The sequence below is a fragment of the Beta vulgaris genome, chromosome 4 (assembly GCF_026745355.1).
Source record: "Beta vulgaris subsp. vulgaris cultivar EL10 chromosome 4, EL10.2, whole genome shotgun sequence".
Classification (NCBI taxonomy): Eukaryota; Viridiplantae; Streptophyta; class Magnoliopsida; order Caryophyllales; family Amaranthaceae; genus Beta; species Beta vulgaris.
The window spans coordinates 22,282,089-22,307,775 of NC_079205.1; the positions used below are offsets into that span (position 1 = coordinate 22,282,089).

The following is a 25,687-nucleotide window of genomic DNA, read 5'->3' on the forward strand; positions in this document are numbered from 1 at the left end:
ATCACTTTTTTTTTTAGTTGTATATATGGTTCACTCGAAGAATGAATTTAGAATCTATTACTAGTGGGTTATATGGGAATCCAACCCATAAGTTGGGGATATTATTAAAGGGGTTAAGGGGGATAATAAACCTATGAATATATCCATACCCAAATTAGCTCAACCAAACAACATTTCCATCATTAACATTATCACATCCATCTCATATCCATCTCATTCCATTCAAACTAAACTTACTAGGGGTGCAAACATATTGCAAAACATCTAAACTCTAATTCAATCCAAGTCAAACTTAGATACCATGCACAACAGCACAAGTCATATCATTTTCCTGAACACTCTAGAAAGATGACGAATTGCAAAAAAATCAATCCAGCCAGTCCAAACTTAGGCATAGGAAAGATTTCATCAGTTTTCTATAAGGCAACTTATGTGCGTTTATTTCCAATACAAATTCCTGGTGATTGTTTTCAACCCAAAACAACTACATTTTGACAAAAAATAGCATGTTATCTTCTGAAAAAAAACTTATATATTGAGACAAGAGTAGATTCGAGTCCCTTTTACAAGAATGTATTCAATGATGACATTATAATACAACTTATCAATGGAACGGAAGAATCAAACAGAATTATCACGATTCCACGACTGAATTATGCACTCTGAAACCTGTAATAGGAGTTCCACTCTAAACAAGGAATCATGTTGCGGTCTTCTTCGGTGCAAATGGCTCGGAACTTAAAGTGTTCCCACAATCCACGCTAATTGCTATGGTTCTCTTCTAATGGGTATGCAAGAGACCATGTATTTCTCTGCTGTTAGTGCATCTAACATGAAATATGACCATAAAATTTTTAGTTAAACAAGCACATTCCCCAAGGTACCTGGTCCTGCATGTTATATGACCATTAAATGGCAGCAAATGATAAAATCAAGTATGCTAAATCAAATTAGATGTAATAGGAAAAGGATAAAGAAATTGTCAAGCATTTTAATACTCTTAATTACTCACTTTTCTGTTAAGCATATTCATTCTCCTGCTCGACTTCTCATACAGTCAACTAATGAAAGAAAGCATTAGTGACACATCAGCATAACAAACTCTAACATATTCTTACATTCTGTCTATGTTACTCAGACACAGATTGAGTATCTACTCGGATACGGGTGTCCAAGTGTCCGACTCGGCTATTTTATAGAAAAAAGTCAAGTTTTTAGTTTAAAATGAAGTATCCAAGTAAAGTGTCGTGTCGGACACGACACAATACCCCGATTTTGAGGTAAATGAAGGTGTCGGAGTAACGCTGCATTCTGTTATTCAGTTTATTGCTTTCTCTCTCTATATATATAAAGAGATGATTAGCTCGTAATAATTAGTTATTCATTCAATACTATTCTTCTCGCTGATCTTTTCCTCTCTCTCAAATTGTCTCTCTTCTTTCTTACAATCGGCTTTAGTTCATCATTGAACTAGCTGAGTTTATAACTGAAATGTATTGATTTCATGAAATCTTTCATGGTATCAGAGCAGGTTTTGCTCAATTGATTCCGCAATTCAAATGTTCGTGAGGTAAATCATACAATTCCTGAAGAATTCCTGGTTCGCTGAAATTTCTCTGAATATCTTCTAAATTTCAATTCCTGAATTTTGATCGTATTTCTCCCTGAAATCTATTGTCATGAGGTTAGATCTTCTTCAAATTTCTCGGAATTTTGTTGTTCTAAGGAGTGAATTTCTCTTATCTGAAAGTTTATGCAATTTCTGAAATTCTGGCTAAATTTTTCTTTGAATCTTTCTGAATTGATCAGTTATCTACTTGATTGATTCAATCCTGTTGATTGTTTTGTTGAAACGAAACTCTTCTGTTGATTCTATTAATCACAATTGAGTGTTGTGATTAATTCATCTGAAATTTCCTAAATCTGCACAAAATTCATCTCAAAATGTCATCATCTACTACATCTAGTACACTTGAACTCACTCAGAATCCATGTTCTGTCTATTTTCTTCATCCTGCTGATAGCACTTCTCAGCAATTAGTCAATACAATTTTTGATGGAGAAGGTTACACAGACTGGAAAAGAATGATGATAATTGGATTATCTTCTAAAAATAGGATGAGTTTTGTTGATGGAACTCTACCTAAGCCTAGTGGTGAGAAAGAAGCAAAGGCTTGGGATCGTGCAGATAACATGGTCTGTGGATGGATCTTGAAGTCTTTAGGACCTAATATGGTGAAAAGTGTTTTACACTTACCTACAGCAAGAGCTATATGGCAAGATATTGAAGAAAGGTTTGGTCACTCTTATGTGGCACAACTGTTTTCTTACAGGAACTTGCTAATCTAAGTCAAGAAAATGATGATGTTTCATCATTCTTTACTAAAATGAAGGTCCCATGGGATCAACTTGATGAAGCTATACCTATTCCTTATTGTGAATGTGGACAGTGTTCTTGTAATCTTGCAAAACAATTTCCAAAGATACAGCAAGATCAAAGGCTGGCTCATTCCCTTAGAAGTTGAAAGAAGCATTTTAACAAGTCAGAACTAACATCCTGATGAATGATGATAGATAAACTACCTCCTATCACACAGGCTTACAGACTTTTGCTTCAAGAGCAAAAACACAAGGATTTGACTATTCTGAATAATCAAAATATTGAACTTATGGCCTTAGCTGCTGACAACAGGTTCAACAGTCCTCACAAATTTCAGCATGGAGGAGATTCTGGAAATAACTCAGGCAACAAAAGAGGATATCACTACTATTGCACTCATTATAAGGTGCCAAGACTATAGAGATGCCTCAAGATTCATGGTTACCCTTGCTTACCCTGCAAACTGAAAGCCTCACTAGAAGTTTGTTGCTGCTACTGTCAGAATTAGTTCCTTCTGCTAAGGAGATTTCTTCTTCTATTTCAATGGAACAATATCAACACTTGTTAACTCTCCTTGGTGATCACAAAATTACTGAAACACCTGCATCTACCGCCTTGTTTGCTTGTAAGCTTTGCTTGCTTTCTTCTTTGAATTCTGGATGGATTGTGGATAGTGAAGCTTCAGATCATATGCTATAATCTTTAATCATTTTCGAGTACAAGGTGTTGGCCAATTCTCATAATACACATATTACCATCCCTGATGGTAGCAAAGCTCTTACCACTCATATTGGGACACTGAAGCTGAATGATCATATCACTCTGAAAAATGTTCTCTATGTTCCTGAATTTCAGTTTAATTTGATATATGTGCTCAGGATTTATGCTGATATGTCCTGTGTCATGAAGTTTACATATGATTCTTGTCTCCTACTGACAACACCAATTCTTCTTGTTATTGATTTAAGCTTCCGTAAATACATAAGTAAATTTCACAATGGACTCTGCTATGGTGACATTCAATCACCTGGTTCTCACTCTTCTATCTCTAATGTAACTGTTGATGTGCATATAACTTCTGCTTGTGTTGTTGTTGATAATAATGCCAAATTATGGCACTTGAGAATGGGACACCTTCCTTTTAATCAGCATAAACATGTTTTTGCCTGATACGAATGTTAAGCATGACATGGATTGTGTATGTCAGATTTGTCCTAAAGCTAAGCAATGTAGACTTAGTTTCCCTCGTAGTATTTCTAAAAGTAACAGACCATTTCAGTTGCTACATGTTGATATTTGGGGAGCATATAAACATGTTACTATCACTAGATGCAAATTTTCCCTCACTATTGTGGATGATTTCACCGGATACACTTGGTTTGTTTCATCAAATATAAGTCTGATGCTATTCCTATTCTAATTCATTTTGTGGCTTATGTAGGCATTGTTAACACCATTAGAAGTGACAATACCAAGGAATTATGTGAAGGAGATGCACTGGAGTTCTATCACTCTAAAGGCATATTCCATCAGAAAAATTTGTCCACACACACCTCAACATAATGGCCTAGTTGAAAGATAACATACGTATCTCTTGGAATATGCTAGAGCTCTCTATTTTCAATCTAAAATATCAGGATCATTGTGGGGTGAATGTGTGGTTACAACAAACATATTATTAACAAAATGCCATTATCTATGCTCAACCATGTCTCACCTTATTAGAAATTATACAATGTTGCTCCTTGATGTTTCTCATTTCATAGTATTTGGTAGCTTATGCTATGTGTCTACCTATAAAGCTGGGAGAACAAAGCTGGATCCAAGGGCAGAATCATGTGTTTTTATAGGTTACTCATCCAACCAAAAGGCCTCCACAAAGTATACAACCCTTCCACTAATAAAATCTGTGTTTCGGGAGATGTTGTTTTCTATGAACAACATTTCTCATATCACAAATTTTTCTTCTACTACACCTCTATTTCAATTCTTTCTCCCTACAAACAATAGTGATCATATCTTTTATGATCCTTTTGAGCTTAATTATATTTCTTCTCTTGATTCACCTGAACCTGATTCTCTAAACATTGTACAACCTTCATCTCCTTCTTCCCCCTCACCACAATCATCTCCTGTCATCTCACCTTCTGATATACCTTCTCAAACATTTCCACCTCCACCAAGACAATCTTCTAGTTTTCTTAAACCTCCTGCTTGGATGCATGATTATGTTTGTAATACTACTGTTGCTCACTAGTGCAACCTTGTTTCCTTCTCTTCTCTTTCTCATACTTCTCAAGCTCTTATTGCACACTCTTCTGACCTTATTGAACCTACTTCTTGATCCACTCTAGGTAGAAGCTATGACTAAAGAACTCAATGCCTTAGATGCTAACCATACATGGGATGTTGTTGATTTACCAAAAGGTAAAAAACCTATTGGGCCCAAATGGGTTTTCAAGATCAAATTAAAAGCTAATGGGCAGATTAAAAGGTACAAGGCTATGATCCGCCGACCATGGGCCAGCACTCTGACCAACCCCCAATAAAAGACTGAGACTTGCCCGACGGAAAGCGAAAAAGAACGGAAAAGGAAACTGACCGGGAAGTGCTATTCACTCTTCCTAAAAAGCTTTTTTGTCCTGGCATTCAAGACTGGCATGTACAGTGAGAAGTGGGCAAGACCGGCTCTGTTGTCTTGTGGAGCGTTGAAGCTTTCTTCTTCTCCAGAGTTTTCTTGGTCATCAATACGACTTGTCTTTAATAGAACCGATCTGATTCTCTGAACAATCGGAATTTCGTACTTCTGTCGAATCCTCCCGCGTTCCTTTCCTGTAGCTAATGTTGCTATTTAACCCCGTTCTATTCCCGGACCTTAGGAGGGGAATAGAGTAAGGGGACCTTTATCTTATCCTTATGTAGTTAATGTTGCTCTTGGTTTTGTAGTTTATAACTGTAATTTAATGCTCTAACTTCCTATTAAAATGCAATGCAGCAAAGTCCCCCGCGAGGGCTGCCTACTTCTCTAGTTCACCACCGGTATCCCATGAGCCATTTGAAAAGATTTTATGGATTCGGTACAACAGACAGCGCTGCCTACACGCGAATTTGCTTCCGAGGTCGAGCAGTCTCAATTAATTTGACTACAGGTCCGTAGGAATGCTGGGCTGGGCCACCTCGAATGGCGTGAGCCGCATGCGGGGAGACCCGCACGTACGGTTTTTTTTTTCGATTTCACAGTAATTAGCTGATCAGAACTCGACTGGTAATTGAATTACTACTTTTAGTAAATGAAAAATAATGAAATAGATGAAGTGAAGATAAAAAAAAGACGTAACAAACTACGCGAGCCTCCCAGCGAAGCCAACAGAAATCCTATCCGAATAAAAAAAAGAAAAGGCAGTTTCTTTTGCGCCTGCTTTCTTTGAGGTGTTGTACACCAGGAATGATATGGAATCTTCCGGAAAAGCCCCTTTCCAGCTCACTAAGACCGGTATAGAGTAAGTCAGTACAGCACTAGCACTAGCAATAGCTTTTTCAGTACAATGAGTCCCCTTCTCCACGACCCCTCTTATTTGTTTTCATTTGGGCTTTCCTTGGAAATTTGCGTGTCCCCCATCAACTCTTCCCAAGTAATTCCATTCCATTTTGGACTCGGACGTGGGCTTTTCAAACCATCAAGTGGCTATCTAAAGAAGCTCTTACGGAATTGAGATAGACTGGGATCAGACCTTCGTCCCAGCCAGAACTCGATCTACGGCGGAATCCCTACCCTTGCAGTGGATCCACTGAGGGGGATCCGGGTCCTTCCGGGCCTTATCTACCCGGACAGATAGGTGCCCAAGCTAGTGGGGCTTGCTTGATCATTGCATTGAGTGCGTGGTAAATGCTTTTGTTTTGACTGAACCTCCCATTGCTCTCTCTCCGATAGCATGCAGCTTATAAGGAAGACAGATATCTATAAAGTGTTCAGTGATATGACCCCGTTCCATTGGTTGATACTTAATAAAAAAAGAGGTTCCTAGACAAAGTGCATCCGCCGAAGCAGCAACAAGAGACAAAGCATCGGAAGCCTGAATGGGCTGCTCCTGCTCTTGGTTTCCGGGGAAAATGGGGTGACAAAGAGCAGCTTGCTTCATTGGATCATTGCTCGGCTCGATGGGTACTTCTAGTGGTTTGCCGGACGGAGAAGCTCTTGTTTTCTTTCAGGAGTTGGTTGGTGGCATGGACACCTAACCGTAAAGTCAAGAAGAAGGCGGTGGTAGACCGAAGAACCGTTGAACGCTTCAACTTGGCCACTGAAGAAGGCGAGGGCTGGGCAAGAGACTGGGCCAACTTACTGCCATATGGTTGTGGAAAGGATAGGGTTCAGTACTGTCCCCCGCTTAGAATCTCTTCCAGCTGAGCTTCACTAATAAGAGGCTCTTACGTAAAAGAAAGAGAAAGAGAATTTTGACTTGCGGCCAATACAACCACAACCTAACTTGCACGAGATTCAACAACCGAAGCTACTGATAGTCCCGAGGGGACGGCATCCTCCTATACCTATAATAGTTAGCAGTACTGAACAAGCGAGCCATCGATCCGGGGAAAGAAAGGGGCCGCCAACGTCGAATGCTTTAGTTTAATATGCAGATAGCAAGTCAGTTCTTATCTTCCAAAAGCTGCTTTAAGCGCCTTTCCTTGACTAAAAAAAAGAGGTGCGTGCCTATTGACGATAAGATAACATGAAAGAGTTTAGTATAGCCTGCCCTTGAACCCCTGGGATGATTTAATTCTCTTTTGCTGAAAGAGTTGTTTCATCGGCATAGGGAAATGGTCTGACAGATGCAGTGCGATTAGATGGCCCTAGCCCTTTCTTCTTCTTATTCTTCTGCTCGAACTGTCTTCTCTAAAGCGATGGCTGAGTGGCTTAAGGCATTGGTTGGGAGAAAACTTGGACCTCTCCGCTTTCAGTTCACAATCTAGTCATTTTTGGTTTACTTCTTCTCTTTTTCATTTTTGGGTTTAGTCTCTATTCACCAAAATAAAAATAAAATAAAAATATTGGGAATGCCATAACTCTTATTTGTATTTTACTTTTTATTGGTGCTGTTGGAAAATCTGCACAGATAGGATCGCATACTTGGTCACCCGATGCTATGGAGGGTCATCGCTATCTCGTTCTTTTAGTCTTTTTAACGAGAAATTTCATTGCCTCTCTCTAACTCTAAAACTTATGCACTCTACTCGCCGCCTACTCCACTCCTTACCACTAAACGACGAAGCCAGGAGCGGAAGGAGGGACTTGAACCCTCAACCTCAGCCTTGGCAAGGCTATGCTCTACCATTAAGCTATTTCCGCCAGCTACGGTAGTGGCGAAGCACTACTGAGCAATTCACGTATCACTTGATACGGACGACTTCTGTTTTTCCGCCTTTGTCGGCCGTTGTTCCGGCCGAGCACTCTCCTTTCTTTGTCTAATTCCGTCTTACCAGACAAGACGGACTTCTTACCAACCCGTGAAGGGTTGTGAGAGACTGAACCAGGTACGAAGAATGAATCTATATCTGTGCACGGAAGTTGCTGGCCGGCGGCCGCTCAACTGTTCGAGCGCAATGCAGTGGTAGTTGGTTCCGATTCGACAGGGGCAGAATGCCTGGTCGAAACCAGATTCTGCTTCGGCTTCTGATTCACCTTCAAGAGTCAAATCAGGTCGAAAAAAAAGCTAACCACCTTCATTTCAATTCGAATATTCCTCCCCCGAGGCTCACTCCCTACCTTGAAGGGAAGTTTGGATATTTGGGTGTATCTGCTTGAGCTGTACGAGATGAAAGTCTCATATACAGTTCTTAGGGGGGGACATTCCTTTTTCTACCCTTTCCTCCAACTTAAACTTACCTAGTATAGTGCCTGAGATTAACTCAGGAGGAAGAGGACTGCCTAGAACAACGGAGTCTGTGTCCGTGTAGTAGCAGTCTTCTCTTGAAATGAAAGGATACATATAGATCCTAGCACTGGCGGTGATAGCAGCAGCTAAATAAACTGCTGAGTTCTGCGGTGGATCCCACCGATCCTCGCCCTCCTCCATATTGTTATGGTACCATAACACCCAATTGTTTTCAAGCTTCTTATGCTTAAGCAACTACATACCTGCTGCCGGAGAACTTACGGAAGTTCGATTCGATCGTCCTGTTTGGGCTGGTGGCGAAGCCAATACAGATAGCCACTCAATTGATAGATCTCTTTACGATGATCAAGAGCCCGCCCAACCTGATCTTCCTGTTGAAGTACGGTCGGACGAACCAGAGTTAGCAAGAGAGCAAATCAGGGAAAGAAATCGAAGAACGGGACTCTAGATAGTTCAACCAAATCTATCATTTGTCAGCTATATGAGATAACCTTTTCTCATTTTGAAAGAGCTTGTTAGGGCTAAAAAGAATTTTTATTGGAGCCGTCCACTGATCCCACTCACTCTGGAGTTGCTTACACTGTTTTCTTTCAGCTATAGAAGACCCGGGGCTGACTCGACTGATTGATCAATGGGCAAGGGCACCCCTTCTAAGTTCTGTAGTCCTTTTGTAAACGCATCCAATTTCAGTCCTTTCTTTAGCCCAGTGCAAGCTATCCTGTGTTAGTTGTAGTTTCTTCAATGCATGCTTTCTGAATTGGGCTTTCCTAGTCAGTTTATTACCTGGATAATGGAGTGTGTGACAATTGTTTCCTATTCCATTTTGTTGAATGGTAAACCTGTTTTTTTTTTCTTTTTTTTTTGTGGTGACTTCGAATCAATGGGCCTCCCCCTTTTTCTCATTTTGTTTGAAGCGGGCCAAATAAAGAATGAAATGCAGAAATAGGGGAAGGTACTATAAATCTTTTTTGGTTTAAGGGCTGCTCGCTCTACCGAAGTACCAAAGGCTTTCGAGGCTTACACCTCTTACACGACCTAAAAAAAGCCTTTAAAGCGATAGAAAGAGGAACTCGCTGGTATTCTTATTCTTTGAGTTCACGAAAGAAAGCCTTGCAACTGCGCTAATAAGGGCAGCACAACACAATTAGATGACGTTAATAGTCCTTTAACAAAAAAGGGGCCCAAAACGCGTCAATAAGCGCAGAAATAACAAAAAAAAGCAGGGAAATCCTCTTGCAAAGGTCCAAAACTAAGGTTCTTCATGAACGACTTGCCTGTCTTAAGCATATTCTTATTAGCATGTAAGCATGTAAACAACCTTAATGCTTTGTCTGTCGAGGACTCATCGGCTAAGAAAGTGTAAGTGAATTATAGAAGAAGAAGATCGCTTATTTCGAAACCAGAGGTCAAGGGTTTTGTCGCCTCTTTGTACTCTACCAAACCGACAGCCGAAAAATCCTTTCGGATTCCATAATCAGTCCCCTCCTTCCGATAATAACTATTTCGATGGGGAAGACTCCTTCCTGAAGGCAGTAAGGTTTGTTTAGTTTTAGTTTAGGCTGCGTCAGACTTACTTGCCCCCAACAGCCGTAGCTAAAGGCTTAACCCATTGTTGAGTACCCAGATTCTTCAAGCCCTCCCTCCTTAAAATCCGGGGAAAGCTCCATATCAAACAAAAGAAGCTTGACCGGTAGCGGTAGGGAGAGAGAAGTTTGGGATATCTTCTGAGTTTGGGGTTATTCAAGAATCGGAGTCGATTTGCTTTATAAAAAGAAGATATCAATGAACTTCTATGAAATGGTTTTACGGGATTCGGCCAATTGTTTTGAAAATCCGCCAAGGCTTGAGCTTTGATCGTTGTCCTTGGCTTGTACTCTACTTCAAATTCGGAGAGCTCTACCGCCCACCTGAGCAGCCTACCCGACGTGTCCAGCTTCTGCAATGCTTTTTCTAACGGGTGGTTGCTGAGCACCTGTATAGTGTGAGCGTCGAAATAGCGTTTTTTTTTTCTTTTTGAAAAGTAATAAGAATGAGAGGTGTTAAGCTTTTTATCATCCTGGCGTCGAGCTATTTTTCCGCAGGACCTCCCCTACAGTATCGTCACCGCAGTAGAGTTTAACCACCAAGTTCGGGATGGATTGGTCGATATCGGCAAGAGAAGAGAATGATAATAGATGTGTCAAACCTAATATATAGCGGATTTGGGCGCTCTAGCCAAAACGAATCCTATTTCGGCTATTACCTTCTCTATTACTATGTTCTCATACGCAGGAATACCCCCGTTAGCCGGCTTTTGTAGTAAATTCTATTTGTTCTTCGCCGCTTTGGGTCCAAATGATTGTTCGAGAATGGCTATTCTTCACAATGGCTCTTTGTGACGCAGCGGAACCATGGCAATTAGGATTTCAAGACGCAGCAACACCTCGCCCGTCTACGCTCCGACCCATAAAGTCATAATTGAAAAAATGTTTCCTTACTTGTTCAAGTAAGTGAATTGGCATTCCCTTGCCTGCATTAAGATTTAAAACTTGTTGTCATTGAATCCACAGATGAGATGAGAGGGAATTCGCACATTCAACTGAATGCAAGAAATCGTGTATATAAATAAGATTAGTTGAACTCTTACTGTGATCGTAACCGGTTGAGAATACCTCTGCTGTTAGCTAAGGCTAGTCACCTCAAGTCTTTGTATGGACAATGTCTCTTGTATAGCTCTTTTCTCTGGGTTCTTCCCGAGGGGGCTAACCGTATTAATAGCTGATTTAAGGTAGTTGCTACTTCGTTGTTGAAAAAAAAGGTTTTCTAGCAGTTGATGGGTGAACCCATTAGGGTTGTTATTTCTTTAGAGTTCTCGCTGTTCTCTAAGGAAGTTGAGTGAGAAGAAGTAAGAAGTCCAAATTATTGGAGCTAGGCCTTTCAAGCAACCACATTCAGCAGTGACATCGAAATGTGAGATTTAAGAGAAATTAGCCATAACTCATATGATGTTTGCATCTGATCTTTTGCTCTTTTCTAGGGCGGATACTCGCTCAGTTATACTGCTATATCAAGCTTTTCAAAGTTCTCTGAAGCCTCTGGAGCGAAGAGCTGAGTATAGTATATGCGAAGGACTAGAAGCTAACCTAGATAAAAGTTTTGTTGGTGGTCTTTGTGAAGCTGAGAAGGCTAGTATGCAGGAGATTTTAGGGCTGTTGGCTCAGAGGGACCCGGGAGACCAGGCATGTTTGGGCCAGGCTTGTGCAGTAAACCCCCTACGGGCGGTCGTCCGTCGTCGTAAAGTAGTCTCCGCGAAGCTTTCGGGAAGAGGGGTAGTCTTGTGCGTAAGCATAGCATTTCTGGTCGAACCCGCCCAACTTAACTAAGAAGAACCGAACCTGACAGACACATCTTTTTACCTTTTTGGGGTGTAAATAGGTTCATTTACCTCATACAATTTAGAAATAACTCCCATGGCTATTAATGCATCCTTTTGATGGATGAAGTTGACAAAAGTAGAGACTTCAGTCTTCTTCAGAAGAAGGGAGCCTCTGGCTTCGACCTCCTTATAAACATTGAATGATCCGATTGACTTCTTTGAAAACCGGCTCCTTCCTCTACTCCTATTTTTGCTTTTATACATGCTGAAGTACCTTTAAAACCTAGCTCTTGGTGCGACCGCATACGAAGGCGCATTGTCCCACTAAAATCTCCCATCTAATTTTTCTTGTTTGTTATTTTCCCGATCGTCGGCCTCCTTTCGGATATCTCCCTGATTATGGAGGCATATTTCATAAATTCTGGGCAAATTCGGCTGACTAAGCATAAGCTCAAAGAGCTAGGTTGGTAGCCAAGGGCTTCAACCAAAAGTATGGCATTGATTAAATGGAAACCTTGTCACCTACAATCGAGACACCTAATGCCTTTTCTTCATGGAGACCTCCATGAAGAAGTTTACATGAAGTAATCTAAAGGCACTCCAAATCCTAGAAATCAGGTTTGCAAGCTTAAAAAGTCCTTATATGGACTAAAACAAGCATCAAGACAATGGTTTATAAAGCTAGTTAAAGCACTCTTGTTTGATGGCTTTACTCAGTCCAAGAATGATTATAGCCTCTATCAAACACAATGGCTCCCTCATCACCATTGCTGCTATGTATGTTGATGTTATGATCATAACAAGCAATGATCTCTTCAGTATTCCTGCTCTCAAACATCTTGATGCAGCCTTCAACATTAAAGACCTTGGAGAGCTCAGTTTCTTCCTTGATTTGGAAATTAGCTACCTTCCCAAGGGGATCACTATGACACAAAAGAAATTCACTAGGGAACTTCTTTCATCCTTTGGTATTACCAAATTCAAACCTGTTGTCACACCTCTTCCTTTGAATCATAAGTTATATGCAGCTAGATCTTCTACCTGGTCCTAGTTCATACAGGTGCCTAGTTGGGAAATTGAACTTACTTACAAACTCTTTCTTATTCAGTCCGTGTTAAGCCAGTTTATACAAAGCCCCAGACAACCTCACATAGATGCACTTCATCATGTTCTTTTTTCTGTTTCTCATACACTTCGTCAAGGCATCTTGTTAAAAGGCTCACCTACACTCAAGCTTCAACTATTTTTGACTGGTTTATCAGGTTATCTCTTAATGTTTGGGTGATTCTCCAGTTAGTTGGAAAAGTAAGACACAAGCTACCATATCCAGGTCATCCTCTGAAGCAGAATATAGAGCCATGGCCAGCTGCAGGATGGTTAGATTGCTCAGGTGCTTGATCTCACTCCTATCACTCTTCATTGTGACAATCAATCAGCCTTACACATACTCCCTCCGTTTCCTAAAGATCTTCCCTCTTTCCGTTTAAGTACGTTTCCAAAAGATCTTCCCTCTTTTACGTTATTCCTTATTTGGAATTTGTTTTCCCCTTTTTACCCTCTCATGTCCCTGTCATATGGTCCACCATTAATTACATTATTAATTCAATTTTATTCCCTTTTTCTCTCCTACTTCAACCCCTTTTTATTTGTTTATTTATCTTAACCCTTTTCTCTCTCTTACTTTACCCACCCCACACCCACACAAATGGATCCTCCTTGGTATTTGTAGGAACAGTAACAAGGAAGATCTTTAGGAAACGAAGGTAGTAGCTAGGAATCCTGTATTCCATGAACGGACTAAACAAGAGACAAAGTCATGGAAGGGTTACTTAAGCTTGCGTACTTGCGTACTGGTCAACAGCTAGCTCATACATTTACAAAAGTCCTCCCTTCTGCACAATTTCAGCAAATTACTATCAAGCTTCGCATGTTTCCAAACCTGCCAAGCTTGAGGGGGGATGTTAAGCATACTGATTCTCCTGCTAAACTTCTCATACATTCAACTAATGACAACAACATTAGTGACACATCAGCATAACAAACTCTAACAGATTCTTACATTCTGTTATTCAGTTTATTGCTTTCTCTGTCTGTATATATAAAGAGATGATTAACTTGTAATAATTAATTATTCAATCAATAATATTCTTCTCTCTGTTCTTTTCCTCTGTCTCAAACTCTCTCTCTCTTCTTTCTTACAATCAGCTTTAGCTCATCATAGAACTAGCTAAGTTTATAACTCAAATGTATGATTTCATGAAATCTTTCGTTTTCCATTTTGAGATCTCTTCAAATTACTTTGCCAATTTGCTTTTTTGGGTCGGGAGTCGGGAGCACATCTTAACTTAATACTTCCTACATTATTTTTCTATTGCAACATATAATATCTTACGCTTGTCGATACACGACTATCACCATTAATATATATATATATATATATATATATATATATATATATATATATATATATAGAAGTGAGTTCATATGAGAATGCATATTTATATGAGAAATGAGAATGAAGTTTACACGCTATAATTCTTATGAATAAGTGATGAAACTCTAATGAAAAAGTGATGTAACTCCAAAAACAAAATATTTGAAAAAAAAATTCAAAAAAAAACAATTTTTTTTTTGAATTCAAATTTTTTTTGAGGGATATAACTCTAATGAATAAGTGTTGTAACTCTTATCCAATCGTGTGGTTGAAATTCATTCTCATTTCTCATGTAAGGAGCATTCTCATGTAAGGAGCATTCTCATGAATATATATATATGGCAATACATGGGTACACCCAAAAATAGAAAAAGGAAAAAAAATAGGGGGATAATTAACTGCTTCATTTAAATGGAAAAACGGAAAAATAAACCACATTTAGACTGAACATCAATTTCTTTGAAAAAAAACCAAATGCAAAGACAGTTCTTCTACACAATTAATTTAAATTTTTATATGCTTTCATTGCGTGCATATAAGACTAGTGTTTATATATGGGAACTCTAGAGGAATTTGGTATCCACCTGAAATTCTTTAAATACCCTTTATGTATTAGTTATTCCAATATAATTAAAGAGGGCAAAAAAGTCATGGAATTTTTAACAAAAGAAACCCTAATGTAACTCAAGATTTTTTTGAGTGAAAATTAACTTCAAAATTTTTAAAAACAAAAGAAACATGTACAACTCTCAAAGTAATAATTGAAATTTTCTATCTGATCCTTATTCATTATCCATAGAGATATAGTTATACACTTATATCATACGAGTAGGTTTTCACAAAAATTTATCACGCAAATTTTTAACCCAATGTAATGAACGACGATTATGTAGAAAATTTCAACAAAATCAGACATGCTAAATCACACACGCATCGGTTTAAGTTCATATGAGAACCGCAATTATGGTGAGAACCCGCTTATGAAATGAAGACATTACTAGATGTTTAAATATCAAATTTTTAAGTCGAGACATTCGAAGATAAAAATAGGAACATTTGTGAAACGGGGTACCAGGATTGTATCAAAAGTCAAGACCTATATTGCTCAGATAAGGATTAAGTATCTACTCGGATACGGGTGTCGAAGTGTCCGACTCGGCTATTTTGTAGAAAAAAGACAAGTTTTTAGTTTAAAATGAAGCATCCAAGTGAAGTGAAGTGAAGTGAAGTAAAGTGTCGGACACGACACCCGATTTTTGAGGTAAATGAATGCGTCGGAGTAACATAGGTCAAGACTATATAATTAGTGTTTACCAAAGTAAAAACATGCACCTAAAGTTTAGTGTAGCATTTTAAGTTCCATTTGATGAAATCTAAAGAGTGATCAAGATAGCCAGTACTCAATGATGAAATTATGGTAAATGCTACAGAATATACGAGAAATTCAATAATGCATAACATTGAGAAAATTTAGAGCACTAACTACATATAACCTTACTATTCACTCGTATTTTCACTTTTCAGATACTATTTTTTTATTATATACTTCCACTATTCGTTTTTAGTTACAATGTTTCTCTCATTTGGAAGTAACATTAATTGCAACATTTCTTGATTTAATAATGGCCCTGTTTGGCAAATAGAGTTTAGAGTTTAGATATTAGAGTTTAGAGTTTGATGTTAGAGTTTTAACTTTTTGTTCAGCAGATTTGACTGGTGATTTGACAACTTTTTTTATAAATGTGTTTGGTAAAAATAAACTGATTACTAAAAGCTTATTGCCATTTGTTTGTGTAAAATGACATTTATAGACATTTTAATATATGTGTAGTATTATTATTAGGGGCAAAAAAGTCATTAAACATATTTCTACCTAATCCTCTAAAGAAAAAGCTCCTAATAGGAGCTTTTTCATTTTGAGAGTTTTCATTCCGAAACTCTCTCTAAAACTCTCTTTTACCAAACACCCCTTTTAGAGTTTTTGACTAGTCAAAACTCTAAAAATGGTCCAAACCTCTCCTTTTGCTCCAAAACTCTAATTGCCAAACACCCCCAATATCTTCTCTCTATCTCTCCCTAATCACATGGATCCCAATTTTATCTATATCTCTCTCCTCTTCCCATAGCTTTCTTTAAAAATGTGCCAAGGAGTATGTTGCAATAATGATGAAACGGAGGAAGAATTATTCATTGCATACAAAACAGCATTTTGAATTATGCTCATTTTTCCCGCTAAAAAGAAAGAGATACTAATTATAATGAAAATGATATGGCTGTGCATGGTTTGGCAAATCTAGTAATTAGTACAAAAGTTTAAATCACTTACCAAGCCACAGCTCATATGGCTATTTGTTAGAGGATGAAGAGACCATTGGTATTGATTCTTCACTTTGCAACTCTTTTGAACTTCCTCGAGTAGCTTCTTTTTTCAATTTATGATTGTTATATGCCGCGACACCAGCAATAGCTACACAAAAAAAATCTTCTTAGCACTGTTGTATGCACATTAGGAGCACCAAAATAAATATTGCCCTGAATAAGGGAACTTGAATTACTCATACTACTTGATCAAGAATACAATTACAAACTATTCAAAAAAAAAAAAAAGAATACAATTACAAAGCAAGCTGGAAATTCATTAACATTAGTGTTCTTCAATTCGAAAGTCAGGACTCAGGAAGCTAGTTTGGTACAGATTTACGACGAAGGGAAGCACACACGTGCTTTGAATTAGGCAAGCTTAAGGAACATTAGATATAAGCAAAATACTCTAAATAAATGCAGCCCACATATATGTTATTATCAGCAGCAACCAATCAGATAGACAGAAGACTGAGACTTTACCAATTCCATAGCCAAACAAATTGATAAGTGTCAACTTCGTGTCAGCAAAAAGCAGAGCAGACAGTAGCACAACCACCCAATCCTTCACCACCCCAGCAACTCGAATGGTGAGTGCACTAGTATGAGAGATGACAAGGAAAACTGAGAGATTGAGGGCAAAAGTACAAAGGCAGTTGAGTATGAGCACAAGAGGTGGAAAATCCCATGTTCCACTTGCATCCATCTTTGGCTTTTCAAGGAATATCCATGGAATGAATAGGCAAACAGCACTGCCCAAAAAGAAAATTCAGGTAAACAAACACAGGACAATTAATAAATGACAAAATACAAGCTTTCTGGAGATAGACGTACCTGCAGGGACTGACATAGTACATGATAGATATAGGATTCAGCTTCAAACCCTTTCTTTTCACCAGTATCTCCATAAAGATCAGCCTCAGGGCTTCTCCAACTACACCTCCCATTTGGTAAACAACACCAATCCAGCTGATACTTATTTCCCCATACGAAGCAACTACAACACCAAGACTTATGACTGACATTATCAACAGCATTCTACAGCTCATGACTTCAAGCCCAGCAGCCACTCCAAGGATGAACACAGCTACTGGCACTGCATGATTCATGTATAAATTTTCAGCATCACAAACCACTAGCAGATTATTTGTGGTTTAATCCTTTTGGGGCCGGAGGGAAGGGACTGAATTAGGATGGAATGCACATCCTCACAGTTATATAAGAAAGACCAAAACAGGATGCTCGCAGCATGATCAAAGCATGCTGGATTCTCCTCGCCTTTGATAGCAAAACTACCGCCTCCGACACCAACTTTTCCAAGCCTCACACTTACTGACCCTATATATTTGCAGGCACTTGTGCATGAGAATGGCAAGGAACAAAAATTTGGTTGGTTGTGAGCAGGTATGGAGGTCAGAAGTTATACTTGGCATGGGATTGTGTAACATCTGGATTTGAGAATTTACTTTCCCCATATACACCCACCTAACACCACATTCAACCGTCCTCCAGCGCATCGACCCACACCGCCTATATACATAACAAAAGTCATTTCTCTAAGATATGCATCTAGTCTTTAACTTCGTAATATTGCATCGCTAACGATAGTTTACAGACCCAGCCAAGCCCACTCCCATGGGTAATTAACTTCTAATGCGGTTAGGTGGATATAAAAGGGTAATGGATTCCAATTGGGAGGTGGGGCAAATATCGTTGCAGGTATCTACTCGCCGGTGAAGACATGGATGTTAAGACTCTGTATCCTCCATGGGTAAGTGTGTAGGTCCTGGGGGGGGGGGGGAGTAGCTCAGCACCCGCATTGCCCATTTGTTACCCCCATCAGCCAGTTAGAATTATCTTGTCAAAAAATCTCCCATAAGCTTCTAAAGGAAGTAAATGAAATCGGTTTAAGGGCACCCCAAAAGTCCTCTAAAAGTGGTCTCGACAAGGTTCGGTCGCGCTTCAAAGATAATGTTAAGAAGATTCTTGGATGATAAAGTTTGTCACCAGTTCAGACTTCACCCGTAGGGGAACTAATAATTTGCACATAGACGGTACCGGGTTCAAATTCGGGTACGGGGACGGAAAACGGCAAAATTTTGACATTTTAAGACATGGGTATGCGTAATCCGTATAGGAAACATATCGTATTGGGTACGGATACGTGACCAAGAAGAAGTACCGGTGCTAAAGAGGAACTAAATGGCTAATTATTGGAGGCACAGGGTCTTCGACAAGGTGACCCCAGGTCGAAGACTCCATGTGGACACAAAGATGCATTCACGTGTAAACACTATATTAATTAAAAGAATGACAATCAAAAGGTTGACAAAAACTTAATAGCCATAGTTTTAAGAAAAGATATTGGATACTTTTTTTGCAAGATTAAAATTCATACGAATAGCAGCATGTCAAAAGGTCTACAAGATCAAAATATGATAGACTTACTAATGGCTTTCAGCATTTGCGCAAATGCAACAGAAATATATAGGTATGCTGTATTTCCCAACCAAAGTGTCATTGCAAACATAGCACCGATCGGAATGACTGATGTAGTATATCTGTAGTACAGAAACTTCAATATTACATAAACGTGGTACGATAAGGTCCAATGAAACACAGATCCTACCACAGGAAACAGAAGATCAATGTAGACAAAGCAAAAGCTTGATACAAGATGCTAATTGTTCAACTCAACATAGAAGATTGTATGAAATACTTGTGACCTGAAATCAAGAGAATTCTAAGGTCAAAACTTACAGGCATCAGTCTTCTGTCATAAAAAGGAGAAGGGTCATGAGCTAATTTTTTTTGTTAAGTTTAAGGTTATTATGGAGATTGTCAAACAAGTAAAAGCTTATTTGAGAAAAAAGGCCTATTGTAAAGGTCTATAGTGAAGAATCATAGATTCATATAAACCAACCGATAAGCACTAAAAAAGAAAATAGAATAAAGGAATCAGAGTGCAAGTATAGATACACAAAAGAGAAAAATTATACATGGTGGCGCTATGATTTTGCAATTTTATATGAGAACACAAAATAATTGATTCTAGGGTGTTGGTGAGAGGCTCTTCAGGAGTGGTTTCGTGCGAATCCTTTTTAGTTGAATAACTTCTCCACCTCTTGCTGTGACTCACCCTAAACAACCTGTGCTGATGACTTACAAGAGAAGAAACAATGCAAAAAGAGGTGACGCTGAGCTGGGGAATATTCCCAGCAGTACTGAGCTGGAGAATGAGCAGAGGAGTGCTGGAAATATCTTACCACCTTCAAAAAAAGGGCACGCTTGTCTTTTACTTAATATTTCTGTTGTCGGTAGTGGGTGTGCTTTGGAATAAAAAGGGAGAAACTGTACCAGGGGGAATTGATTGGGAAAAGTACTGAAAGATAGAAAACCTTGGGAGAGCACTCATCCTCTCAAATGATGAGCATTGTGTGAAGTTGTTGGCCATCGATTGAATGCAATACTATCTACCCTCCTTGGACTTATTTTGCTGTTATTTATCAAAGTTTGATCTGAGTTCATAGCACGTCTATCGCCAACCTCCTCGGGAAGGCTAGGATTCTTTTTACACAGAACTTTGCGTAAAGACCAGGTTCGGACAATATCAATACAAGTGACATGCTCCAAATACGGAGGACATGATTAGCTATCTTACCAGATTTATGTAAAGGGTCAATTGTCATTCTCACTCGCATATATTACTTCATCGTCAAGTAACAGTGTGGCACAACACAATTTCTTTCGAGAACATCGTATGCACTGAATTAAATTTGACTTGTAACTTTTTGGAGTTGGAAGGGAAACGTTTTCAGGATTGAGGGGGCATGAAGAAGCTGTAGTGACACAATGCTTTGATGACATTTGCATTGCACATCTAATCCGTAAAGAAACTTGAAGAACTCATGCAGTGTTCATCAAAAGATTGTTTTGGATAAATTGAGCTTTCTATATTGACTAGATCACTTGTAATCGTTGTTCATGAATGAGATAACTTGTCATTCTCAAGTGTCTACACTCCTGCTGGCTGCTGCTCATCATAATAATACGCATGCGCGCAAGTGCAAGTCAATATTCTTACTATTGACAGCCAAATACAAACATTGCGTGTGATCTAGTCATAATTTTGAATTGTTAGGCCACACATGAAGAGGCATGCCATGGGAGGTGATGTTGACAATTCTTAACCAATTTTAGAAGTACTCCCTCCGTCCCCTAATAGAGTTTCCATTTCTCCTTTTCACGTTTGGCAATGCACGTTTTGTATCATTAATATTTTTAATTATATATTAGAAAAAATTATAAAAGTTTGATTTTCGTAATGTACAGAATGAGACGAATCAAACAAAACCCCATATGACTATATTTTTTCTTATATATTGGATAATGTTTTGGAAGATTTTATTTACTTATGAATAGTGCCAAAATTAGAAATGGAAGTCTAGTAATATCTTTTTTTCAGGGTTAACTAAATGTTGTTCTCTCTCTTTGATTTAACCACCAACACCAACATTATTCTACAGCATAGGAAATAAAATAAAAACGAATAGCAATACATTAAATTGAAGTAGTAAATATGTACAATTTATTCTTACATTTCCATGGTCATGCCCCCTTCTTCAACTTTCAGGATCTGGAAGGAGACAATTATTCAGCCAGAAAGACAAGTGAAAAGAATTTGATCAAAATTCAAACATGGAGATAAACTCAGAAAATTATACAAGAAAAGTACCTTAAAAACCTTTGTGAGCACAAAACATAAAACTGAGGAGAAGACCATGTGAAGAAGAGTCAACCCAAGAGGGTATGGGAAGTTCAATTCTTTTGATGACAAAACCCACTGCATATAAAAATTTAAGACAAATCTCAGACTCAGCTTTTCAAGCTAAATCAACTGCAAAGATGTCGAATAAAATTGTGCACACATGGGTATTATAAGCAATATTATAAAAAGCAGTGGAGCCATAGACTCCTACAAATTAATTGTTCTTTGACATAAACACTCTAAAAGGTTTATTTCGTGCTAAGGTGAGATCTGGCCGCAAGTGGCAAAAACCGATACATATCCAACCATCCACTCGAGCATCTCCTGAATATGTATCCAGACCATGTGAGAGTATCAAGAACTCAGCATGACTACATGAGGTGGAGTTTCAAATGTTAGCATGCTATAGACTATAGAAACCAGGTTTAGTGGAGTTGAATCCATGAAAAATCTCTACCAAGACCTGCACATTCTTTCTGACCAATTACATTGGCTGGAGCAGGAGGGCTGCTTGATTGTATTCCAGATCAGGTTCCAGGATCATGTGTTAAACATAACTTGTGATGTTGTAAGGTCCAATATGCCCAGAAAAGATATGAACAAGCACCCTCCCCGTAGCTTCCTGCCTTCCTATGATCTTTTGATATACAGGAGCAACAGGAGTTTGAATTGCATATTTTATGAAATTTTTATTCACAACTGCGTCATAGCATCACAAAACATGGTGAAGGACCTAGTACAATAAATCATGAAACACCTATTTCAGGGGAGGGCTGCTTTTCTCTGTACTTTTCGTTATCTAACCTGGTATCTTTCCATTAGTTTCTCATTAATATAGTGGGTTGTTTTTGTGCTAGCCCTTTCTGAGCTTTTTCTGTCCATTTCACACTGTGATTTCGTAAATCAAAGTCCAAAAACATTTCATGAAAAGTTTAGAAAATGGAGATGGAAACATGGAGAAAAAGTCTCCAATTAACTATTAAGGGCTTATACTTCCTAGTGACTTTGGTCTAGTTTAAGAATAACATCTAAGTACATTAATCACACCGCTATTAAAATTCAGGAAACTAGCAACTTAATAACAACAACCAATACATATAATAACGACGTCTATAAATACATAAAATCCCGCACTCCCCAATTACAATACATGGAGCCTTAAAATGCAATCCCAACTTATTATAGGTAAGATTGCATACATCAACACCTCTATAAACCCTGAAAATGGTTTTCCTTTAACCCGTTGCGAACACCCAAACATCACAAACACTCCTGAAATTCAAATGACACTGAAATGTTGTGAAGGACAAGAATGTCTCCATATTACCGGCTTGAACGTCCTCTGCCAACCAAAAACCCTCATAAAAACCCTCAGTTCAATTCTTTTAAAAAAAAATAAAATTCTAGAAACTAAATTGTTCACTTCCTTTCATTTCATATCCTCAAAAAAAACTCAAAAATACTTGTAGCTTCAACTAAACAATCCAAATGAACTCGCAAGCTGGATTTTGTCCTAAAATATCAAATTCCGTAAACCAGAAAGTTCCTAATTGTGCAAACTCAGGAAATCATATCAGCAATTGCAATTGCAAATTAAATAATAACAAACCTAGGCAGATCCACAAATCGAAAATCAATACAGAAATCAATTAATTAACTAATCAATTAAAGAAAAAGAAAGCGAAAAAAAGAGAGAAGAAAAACCTTGTTGAAGAAGATCTGACCACTAGAAAGCGCGATGTAAATGAGAAGGTAGATGTACGTTAAAGCTCCTTCTTTGGAAGATTTGTTCACTGGATCCGCCATTGATTGAGGTTTTGGAGAAATTGAAGGACGAAAGTCGATACTACATTTGTAGTGAGAAAATCTAGCGGGTTTTACTTTCTGGAGTGAATATTAAGACACTGACTAGTGAGTACTGACTACGTTCTATTCTTGCAGGAGTGATTTGCATGTTTTACTGTCACGCCTCACGCGTCCGCGCGGGGAGAAATTTGGCAATTAGTAGATCCTAGACATCCTACACCAGCTCCAAAACGCAAGGTAAGAAAGTAATTGATTTGACAGTTAATATACATTCCCATTACATCCAGTGTATATGTCGAAAATACAAAAAGTAATTGATTTGACAATTACTGTTCACCATTTAATAACTGATTTGATGTCCCCCATATATTTGTTCACCACTTCTCTCTTTTCATTAACAAAATCAAATGTACAATGACTGCCCCTAGCTGAAAGTAACCCAATTCCTGAAGCTGATGTCAAGTGAGTAATTTGCAATCTTTGTACACTGGGTGTGTTGATGTTTGTTCACTAATGAAATTCAATATGTACAATTACAGTCTCATACCGAAATCCACCACTTCCCTCTTTTACACACTCAACCTCCTTGTACATTCTTGGCTTCGTGGTTGTTCATTAATAAAATCAAATTGTACAATGACAACCCCCCAGCTGAAAGTAACCCAATTCATGAAGTTGATGTCAAGTGAGTAATTTGCAATCTTTGTACACTGGGTGTGTTGATGTTTGTTCACTAATGAAATTCAATATGTACAATTACAGTCCCACACCGAAATATGTCAAGTAAGTAATTTCATATATTTGTACACTGGTGTGTTTGATGTTTGTTAAGGGTATTTGGATGTAATATTTAAAAACTGAGGGGTACCCCGTGTATTTTCAAAAGTGCAGGGGTACCCGGTGAATTTCATGAAAACTCGGGGGTATTTGGTGAAAAAACCGTATAAAATTCATTAATCAAACCAAATCACCCAATAACCCATTTCATTCTCATTCAATTCATCAATCCAATTGGGCAGAAATTGAAGCTCAACAATGGCTATAAATAGCCATGTCTATCCCTCAAACCAGTCACTCAAACCTCCTGAGTTATCGCCGGAAATCCACCACCTTCGCCAGAAAAACGCCTCCAAAACCACCCTAAAACCTCTGTTATTTTCGCCCCACACCACCTCTCTCTCTCCTCTGTTTTCGAAGTCAGCCACCCTCGTACCACCGCGGCGCCACGCATTCCTGCACCACCATAGCACCACCTCACCGCCGCCTTCTCTCTCCTCTCTCCTCTCTCCTCTCGCCTACACCCTCACTCGCTCGCCCCTTCATTCTCTTTCTTCTCTCTCTCGCTCCCCACCTTCGTCGTCTTCAAGCTGCAGCCACTGCTGCACCAGACGTAGTTGCTTGACGGAAGCCGACGAACCCTCTGTGCCGCCACCTGCTACCGGAGCTCCACCGCCGCACCTAACCTCTTTCCCCTGTTTTTCGTGACTGCTCTATGAGCACAAGGTATGAAAATACCTCTTCACGTCTTCTGTTTTAAATTTTGGCTCCTTTTGTAGTTTGAGCCCAAGTGTAAGTCATTGTTAGTTATTATGGGCCTAAAATCTGGTTTTAGTTTTAGTTCAACTAACCAATAAAATCCATATAATTAATATTGATTAAGTCTAATGGACTAATTAATTAGGTTACTTCTTTAATTAATTTTTCTAATCAAGCAATAAGACCTAAACTATAAAAGTTAATTATCACCAATGGTTCACCTTATTTTTGTAATATGAAATTATTAGACTTACTTAAGCTAGTATATAAAATTATAAATTTACGACAATTATTTATGATGATAAACGTATAATATTACGAATTGACAAGAAAACATAGCAATAACATCACCTAGTAATTATCAATTTACTCTTGTAATTTGCAAATAATAAATGAATATTAGTAACTTATGATTAGTTGGGCTACGATAACTTAAATTATTATAGAACTTGTTGAATCTAATTTACTTATTGAATTGAATAAGGTACCTAGTAGTATAAACAAATGATAAGTTAAATTATAATTCTGTTAATTATAGTAACGTAAGTAAATTTAATAATAAAAGCTTAAATAGTGAATCTTTGTAACGTCACCAACGATACTCCATAATAAAAGTAACACTAATAAATAAAGGTCAGTTGTTAAAATAAATCGAATATTTATATTTTGTTGCGTCATTCATGATTAGATTAAACGGAAAGGATATTACAGCCTCCCCCGGCTTTCAAGGTTATTAAGCAGGAATCGAGGTAACATCTATTGCTAACACCCACGATCCCCTTCGAAATGTGTTTGTGAAAAGATGTTTATAATAATTATGTTAAGAATTTTGCAATGTGATTCTTATATGGATTGTGGGATTAAATTGTTTTCGAATGAGTTTCGTAAATGATGATCTTATGAGTTATTGATGCTCAAGTATGATTCATGAAAGATCTACGGCTTATGCCAATGAATGCTAAACAAACGAAACATGATAAATAAAAGTGAAAGAGGTTATGACAGTATAATGTTACGCGTATCTACTTTATGGTCGTGCACGTGCCTTCGCACCCGCCGTACACTCGAAAAGGGAGTTGGGCTTCTTGAGGGGTACCGCATGCTATTTTGGTGCGAGCGGTGTATCCAAAAAGGGAGTGAGGCTCCTTGAGGATCA

The 25,687-nt window shown here is 38.3% G+C and overlaps 1 protein-coding gene and 1 non-coding gene across 5 annotated transcripts; both read right to left on the minus strand.

The window, feature by feature from the left end:
• Positions 1–356: 356 nt before the first annotated feature.
• Positions 357–23,123, minus strand: LOC104907358 (probable sugar phosphate/phosphate translocator At3g14410). 4 transcript variants are annotated; one of them, XR_007273304.2, is made up of 9 exons: positions 22,894–23,123; positions 21,157–21,264; positions 21,020–21,057; positions 18,870–18,982; positions 17,256–17,517; positions 16,905–17,173; positions 16,387–16,527; positions 1,013–1,061; positions 357–890 (listed from the first exon to the last, which is right to left on the minus strand). XR_007273304.2 is itself a non-coding variant. In XM_010696276.4 (8 exons), the coding sequence occupies exons 1-7, from the start codon at positions 22,993–22,995 to the stop codon at positions 16,406–16,408; spliced, it is 1,014 nt and encodes a 337-aa protein (XP_010694578.1). In that variant the 5' UTR covers positions 22,996–23,123; the 3' UTR covers positions 357–827; positions 16,387–16,405. The 4 variants fall into 4 exon arrangements, 3 of the variants coding, with proteins under 3 accessions (XP_010694578.1, XP_010694577.1, XP_048498892.1); XM_010696276.4 differs by lacking the exon at positions 1,013–1,061 and having other exon boundaries at positions 357–827; XM_010696275.4 differs by lacking the exon at positions 1,013–1,061 and having other exon boundaries at positions 22,894–23,122.
• On the minus strand, positions 7,653–7,724 carry TRNAG-GCC (transfer RNA glycine (anticodon GCC)). Its single transcript has one exon. It is a non-coding gene; the product is annotated as a tRNA-Gly (tRNA).
• Positions 23,124–25,687: the final 2,564 nt, after the last annotated feature.

Bases quoted from the DNA above. Each gene is read 5' to 3' on its own strand.
- LOC104907358 (XM_010696276.4), bottom strand. From the start codon at position 22,995: ATGGCGGATCCAGTGAACAAATCTTCCAAAGAAGGAGCTTTAACGTAC. The intron at 18,983-21,019 runs GTAAGAATAAAT...TCTGTACTACAG, and splicing joins GGGGGCATGACCATGGAAAT to ATATACTACATCAGTCATTC. The intron at 16,528-16,904 runs GTAAAGTCTCAG...TTTTTTGTGTAG, and splicing joins TTTGTTTGGCTATGGAATTG to CTATTGCTGGTGTCGCGGCA.